We start from the raw sequence: 7,622 nt of genomic DNA, 5'->3' as shown, positions 1-7,622 counted from the left end.
AAATTAGGGACGGCTAGCGCAGATAGCCCTCGTGTAGCTTTGCGCGAAATTCCAAAAACAAAACAAACAGAAAAATGCCACTGCTTTGGTTAAAATAGTAAACAAACTAAAAAAAAACAACACTGAAAATGAAACTCGTTTAGCTTACATTTTTACACTTTGTTCATCTACATATCTTAAACAGTGTAGAAAATTAAGTTATAGCTGCATTAGCTTCTTTATTAGGTATAAACCTAAACATACCTTGAGTGTATGTAAGCGATGACGTACTATCAAGTTAATGTTATAAATAATTTTCTAGCATGTTTGTTTCTTCAGTTTTTAATGCTTTTCTATAATAAAACAAATTACACAGTGAATAAAATCTACATTCATTTCGAATCTAAGAACATCTGTACAAGGAGAAGGTTGATCAAATTATGAATGGTTCAAGCGAGAAATATAACATTCAAACAATCAAAGTCGTATCTTTTGTTTAGAATCTGGATATAAATAAACAATGTTTTTCTGTTTTTTTTTTGTTGTTCTTTAATTTTCAGTTAACGTTAAGAAAAACAAATACTTACAACATACTTAGCTTGATTCATACAATAAATAAAAATCCACCTAATAGTCTAAACTAAAAATAAAATGAAGCAAAGACAAGTTTGTCAGCACTCATAATGCAGACAGAGATAATGGAATAAAAAAATAAAAACTCTAGTTGAGAACTTTGCAGAAAATTTAAACTCATTTTAAACTAGTATTCCTACTTTTTTGAACTCCACTAAGGTAATCAATTATTTTGAAAAAAATAAATCAGTTGTCGACAAGCTTTTCTGTGTTGGCAAATTATTGGAAGTTTGCCTAAAACCAGTTACGGCGATTTTTTTAAATTCTTTTATTAACAGATGGTGAAGAGATGAATTTTCCCATTTCACCAGTAATAGCGCACATTTACATGTAAAGGCGAGGCAGTATTTCCAGTACATTCACTATTTAACCACAGCTTTCAGTGTGATATGAAGGTGACACCATTTTCATGGCGTTAAAGTCAAAGCAGAATGCGATAACTTATCAGAGTGGTTTTGAAAATTGTTTTTGTAATGGAAAACAAAATGGTGTTTGTCCCTGGACCCAGTACTTAGCAGGATGTAAACATCGATATATCCAATGACACTCTTACTTACAGAAGAATCCTCAACTTTCTATCACCTTCTGCTCATTGTAGAAACAGAGATAATCAAATCTTAAAATCTAAAGCTGAGAAAATAGTTAGTGTCATTAGTTTTCATATGAAAACAGTTTTTTCAGAAAATTTACGAACGGGAAACCATGTGTAGTCAGCAAACAGTGGCATGTTGTCATATCTCATTCCAGATAATGCATATGTTTAACATCTAAGTGATATTCAAAAATAAACACTTTTATATAAAACTTTTAACAGAAGTTAAGACTAACAAACTCAGTATAAAAAAAACATCTTATCTTCATCGTGTCCTGTATCTGTTTGTAACTGAATTTCACGCAAAGCTACTCGGAGGCCATCTGTGCTGGCCGTTCCCAATAATAATAATGTGATAGATAAGAGGGACGACAGCTATTCAACACCACCCATTAACACCTCTTGTGCTATTCTTTACCATGGAATAGTTGGATTGACAGTCAAATTATAGATTTCGATTCGAGTGCTTTAACAATGTGTGTCCTGTGAATTTGTCAAAACGACGGTGCAACCAGTGAAAAGCTGTGAGTGGTGTAGGTTTTAGGTTTTTAGAATTTCACGCAAAGCTACACGAGGGCTACCTACGTTAGCCGTCCCTAATTTAGCAGTGTAAGACTAGTTTCAATAGATAATAAATGTTATTTTTCTTATAATAATGTAACAAGATATACGTTAAAAAGTCACGAAACCAATACAACAAAAATAAAAGTTAAGAAAGACTATGAAATGTTGTGTTTCATTACTTAGATATACATACATATCAATCATAATTGTGGTAAAAGACATTTTCACCCTCTTTACAGATGTTTTTATTCTATTTTGGGTCTCTCATAGAGGCGGTTTATTGACAGAGAATACAGTTTTTCTCTCAGTGATTTCACCAATTCGTTAAACGTTATCACATAAAGATGTCAACATGTCAGTGATATATCAAACATGTTAACATGCCAGTAGTTTATTAAATATGTCAACATGCCAGTGGCTCACTAAACATGTCAGTTGTTCATTAAACGTGTCAACACGTCAGTGGGTCATTAAATGTGTCAACACGTCAGAGGCTCATTAAACGTGTCAACATACCAGTGGTTCACTAAACATGTCAAAATGTCAGTGGTTACAAATCATGTTAACATGCCAGTGATTAAGAAATATGTCAACACATCAGTGGTTCATTATTAAAATGTGTCAACATGTCAGTGATGCGTTAAACATGTTAGTGATCACTAAACAGGTGAACATAAAAGTGATTACTAAACACGTCAACATGTCAATGGTTCATTAAACATGTCAACTTGCCACTGATTACTAAGCATGTCAACATGCCAGTGATTCATTAAACACGTCAAGTACCTAAAAGAATGACCACACAGCATTCACACTCCTGTAATACACCCACAACGTATATGTATGTAAAAAGGACTTGTTTATTATTGTTATAACCATTTATAGTTACATAATGAGTTGAAATTGGCATGACGTCATACGTGGTGTGGTAGTTGATAACTATCCGATCCCAGAAGTATTTCATGGAGTTAACCTACCTCCTCTCCCAACTTTTTATTTATATATATGGTGTTGTTATATTTCAAACTAACGAACATCCTTTCTGCACTTAGGTGGCTGATGGAAAGACCTGTCGAGAGATTGTGGTGACCAACACGTTTTATTGTCTCTTACATTAACGACGCGTCCATCAACAACTTGACAGCCATTTCCCCGGCTTCCTACCCGGAATTGTTACATCGAACCCTAAAAGAACATCGTTTGATTAATAGTGGAAGTACTACTTCTTCCAACAAGACAGTAGAGAGGCTGAAAACGAATGGACTGACACTTAAAGAAGAAGAAAGAATCAGTAGTAGTAGAAAAACAAAACTCCTTTCCGAAGTCATGTCGAAGGTTTTACTACATAAGGCAACTGCACAGGAAGCAATATATACAATCCGTTATTTCCATTTTTCTGCTAACGTTGTATTGGGATTTCTAATAATTTCTTACATTCACGTATAGACTTAGATTAGATTTGTGCTGGACATAGCCTAACGGTTAGTGTGTCCGAGGGTTTGTGGTTCGCGACCAGTTGCTTCGAAAACGCGCTCTGCGCTTTCGGTCCGCGGGTACTCTATAACAACGACGAGTAAATCCCACCATTCGGACAAACAACAGTAGCCCAAGAGCTGGCGATGGGTGCTGTTGACTAGCTGCCTTCACTTAGTCTTATTATTTCAAAATTAGAGACATCCGTGTGCGGATAGCGCTTTGTGTGGCTTTGGAACTGAAACTAACAAAGAACAGATTACAATTAGTTATATGTTTTGTGGAATGAATCGGAAGACTGAAGATAATTTAATAAAATTAAAACTTATCCTAGTATTTCAATTAATTAAAAAATACAAACATTTTGAAACATTTCTATCAATTTACAGCCCCTATCAATAGAGAAAAACATTTAGCCTAAAATATCCTTCGATTTGCCAAGTGAATTATGAATATATATATATATATATATTTATAGAAATTCGAGCAAAGCTACTCAAGGACTATCTGCGCTAGTCGCCCATGATTTAGAAGTGATAGACTAGAGGGAAGGCAGCTCTTGGGCTACTCTTTACCAACGAAAAGTCAGATTGACTGTCACGTTATAACGCTCCACGATTAAAAAAACGAGGATTTGTGGAGACAAGATTCGAACCCGCGGCCCGCAAATTGCGAGTCGAACGCCTTAACCACCAGGCCATGCCAGGTCCTTATAAGACAATATATTTAGGCTAGGGACACTGAATACTTTTATACGTATTTTCATTTTTTGGGTGTATAATATAGAGCATAGATTGTTTAAACAGAGAATCATGAGATCATGGAATACAGTATTTCTCCCCAGACAGTATAGGATATAATATTAATTGCCAGACAATGTAGAGTACAGTATCACTTCCCAAACATATAGGGTCATTATTACCCTTTAGATACAATGTGGAGTACAGTATCATTCAGGGTGTTTTTTTTTTTCTAATAGCAGACAAACTTCTAAAGACGCATAGTAGATATAACCACAGAGATGGAAATAAGAGATCCTTCGTGCTTCTGCTGACCTGAATTACCAGCAGATTTTTGCCTTATAATTGGGCCAAACTGTAAACTAATATTAGAGTTACAAGGACGCCAGTAGTCAGATATATAGGATAAGATTGTAACTCCGTGTTCGTTTGTACAATTTTCAGTAATTTAAAATCAATCGTTCCTAATTTGGTTTCGTAATGGTACCTTAATAAAAGTTCTAATTAAATTGATATTTGAGGTGGAGGATCGAAGATAACTGAAAAAAAGTCGGTGCCGATTAAAATCTTCCACAATTATGTTTTATTTTATTATCGTTTTAATGTAATCGACACACAACTTCAAACGTTTTCTTAGTTGCTCATTTGCTCCACTGTCGTTGGCATGACAACAGATCCGGGTATTTTCCGGCAAGCCCGATGCTTGCAGGCAACGTTAAAGTGATTCCAGTTTTCGTTAATGCAGGACGTGAGTTAATGAATGGGGTAAAAAATATTAGCGCTAAGAGAAATCTTGATTTTATATCAGCAAATAGGTTCTGTCTAAAAATGCTGATGGTATAATCACCGGTTGTTAGAAACCATAAGTGTAATATTTCACCAATCTACTTGCATTTGTTATTTTCACTACTCGTTGGAGAAAAACACAAGGTAATTGTTTCTTGGCTTGTATATTGTTTTAAAAGCATAGTTCTTTAATAAAGCTAATTCGTAACTAAATTAGCATAGTAATAGTGCAGCGTTTATAGTAATTAAGGTCTTACATATGATCTAATTATTTGTGTGTGTTTTCGTACTTATTTATTAGTTATTCAGATTATTTGTTCTTTAAACATGTATTCGCCTCGTACTGTTTGCGTATTAATAGGATATGTCAGAGCTCAAATTTTACGGAAAACGTGTTGATATTTTATTCTAGTCAAGAAAGATATTATTTAATTTTGAAATTTATAGTTAACATTCAACGTTGAAGTTAACGTATCCTTTGGAAAGTTGGCATATAGAGAGTATTTGGATATACGATAAAGCTAAGATGTCAAGATACAAGCAAACACCATATTTTAAATACGTTTCAATGGTGATGTGAACATACAGTCACTAACTTCTCTTAGTGTAATATATACATATATATAATAAAATATATATGCGTCAGAGGAGAAGAGATAGTGAAGAGAAGAAACAGACATTTTTAACACTTACACTAATGCTTGTTTTCTATTCTCCTCAGGTGGGACAGCGGTAAGTCTGCAAAATTACAACGCTGAAATCAGTGGTTCAAGCCTCTCGGTGGACACAGCAGAGAGCCCGAAGTGGTTTTGCTATAAAAAAACAAAAAAAACAAACTCACACTATTTCCAATAACGAATGGATCATGTATTTAATTAGAATCGTTTTGTTAATACTTTGATTTTTTTTCCCCATGAATTCTCGCTTTTTATCCATCTAAATCAACCCATCGAAAAATATGTTAATAACAAGAAGAAAACAAATTAAAAACACTTGATACGATCTTGGGTAAAGTTAAACGAACAATAAATGAGAATAACGATCTTGTGTATTTGGTTTAAGTTGGATAGATTTCTATGAGTGAGTGTTGGATTTCTAATTATCTTTCTTCTAGTAACAAAATGCAAAAAAAGATGATGAGTTACCGGCATTGATTCGAACGTCAGTTGGCTGTTTTTGGACTGAAAGAAATCAACTGAAGATCTCGACGTGAAATCCACTAAGTGGTTTGAAAAGTATCAAACTAGGAGCCAGTATTGAGATTGTGAGTCTTAAACTAAGAGTTTTGTTAGTTATTTTATTTTTGATAGAATAAAGTATGTAAGAATTGAATAAAAACAAACATACATACAAGAACGGTAACTTACCGTGTAGCTGGGGGGTTCCAGTAAATATCCGTTAAATCAATATTAGTTGTGTTACCACTTTTCATGTCAAACTATCGTTAATTCACAATTAAAACTACGATATGGCTTAACACTTTTACTGACAAATTAATCGTAATTCACTCTTAAAACTATGTTATGAATTAACACTTTTACTGTATAGATAAATATAATTTACTTGTAACTTTTGTCCGCATGTTAAAGTTTTTGTTATATACATCCATAAGTACAATCATTACCACCATTACACATTAAAGTCAAATGAATATTATAATTTACCTCGAGGAATATATTATTCACTCATAGTATTCACAGCTGTATGTCTGCGGATTAATACCGCTAGAAACCGGCTTTCGATACCCGTGGTGAGCAGAGCATTGATAGCCCTTTGTGCTGAATGACAAACAAACAAAAACAACAAAATGTGTTAGAAAGACCTTATGATGATGTTATTTATGATTATATTTCTTGTAGAAAGTAATGTTCTTAAGTAATAATTGTAAGAAAAAAAGAAATGTGTGATAGTTTTATTTTTTCTTTAGTGAATACAGAAAAGCTTCTTGGACAATTTATTAATGAGTTAAAGTTTAAAATAAAGAGATGTTTAAAAACTTTACTTTATATAGAAGTACAAAATGCTAATGCGTTTTTAACATACTTATATCTAATCAAAAACACTATAGGTGTGAAAAGAAGGTGCGGCCAAAAAAGGATTGAGTGCGTGACTTAAAGGAATGAAATCAAAATTGGCGGCCAAATTGGTAACTAAACTTATAGCATTGATAAGAATTTTACAGCAAATATTCATTCATTAGCTAGCCAGGCCGCGTTTTTTGATCAGCTTGGAGTATGATAGTGGATAAAATAAAATACATAACAAAATCAATTTTCAATTTGAAATTTATACAAGAATATAACAAGTGATTGTATTGATACTTTTGAAATCATATTCCAGGAGTAAAAAACAGCCATTAACATGAAAAACTCAAACATAAGAGACACTTAAAAAAGAGAGAGAAAATTTAACGTGTTTTTCCTCTAGAGATGGTAACAGCTTTTATCTCACGATAGTTTCCAAACTATCATTGTATTGTATCTCCCATAGCGTTAGATACACTCTAGAAGGTGATTTTAACAGCCTGGTCCATTAAAAAGCAGCATTAGATACACACTAGAAGGTGATTTTAACAGCCTGGTCCATTAAAAAGCAGCATTAGATACACACTAGAAGGTGATTTTAACAGCCTGGTCCATTAAAAAGCAGCGTTAGATACTCACTAGAAGTGATTTTAACAGCCTGGTCCATTAAAAAGCAGCATTAGATACACACTAGAAGGTGATTTTAACAGCCTGGTCCATTAAAACGCAGCGTTAGATACACACTAGATGGTGATTTTAACAGCCTGGTCCATTAAAACGCAGCGTTAGATACACACTAGATGGTGATTTTAACAGCCTGGTCCATTAAAA

The 7,622-nt window shown here is 33.6% G+C and overlaps 2 protein-coding genes across 4 annotated transcripts in view; both read left to right on the top strand.

Annotated features, from left to right (window-relative positions):
* LOC106474971 (oxidoreductase HTATIP2-like) overlaps positions 1-3,431 on the top strand; it is a 36,401-nt gene extending 32,970 nt beyond the window's left edge. Inside the window, exon 6 of the mRNA XM_022380248.1 lies at positions 2,821-3,431. Within this exon, the coding sequence (XP_022235956.1) occupies positions 2,821-2,857 (37 nt within the window). The 3' untranslated portion in view covers positions 2,858-3,431. The remainder of the gene's footprint in view (positions 1-2,820) is intronic.
* A 1,170-nt stretch (positions 3,432-4,601) lies between these two features.
* LOC106474959 (mu-type opioid receptor-like) overlaps positions 4,602-7,622 on the top strand; it is a 29,271-nt gene continuing 26,250 nt past the window's right edge. The window contains exons 1-3 of one of the 3 annotated variants that reach the window (XM_022380235.1): positions 4,602-4,911; positions 5,489-5,499; positions 5,882-6,031. The gene's annotated coding sequence lies outside the window, so the exon portion shown is untranslated. Of the gene's footprint in view, positions 4,912-5,488; positions 5,500-5,613; positions 6,032-7,622 lie in introns of those variants that run through there. The other 2 variants (XM_022380230.1, XM_013935662.2) reach the window with 2 other exon arrangements.

This window comes from Limulus polyphemus, unplaced genomic scaffold (assembly GCF_000517525.1).
Source record: "Limulus polyphemus unplaced genomic scaffold, Limulus_polyphemus-2.1.2 Scaffold144, whole genome shotgun sequence".
Taxonomy (NCBI): domain Eukaryota; kingdom Metazoa; phylum Arthropoda; class Merostomata; order Xiphosura; family Limulidae; genus Limulus; species Limulus polyphemus.
The sequence above is the reverse complement of the archived record's forward strand: the minus strand, read 5'-3'. Positions and strand labels throughout refer to the sequence as shown.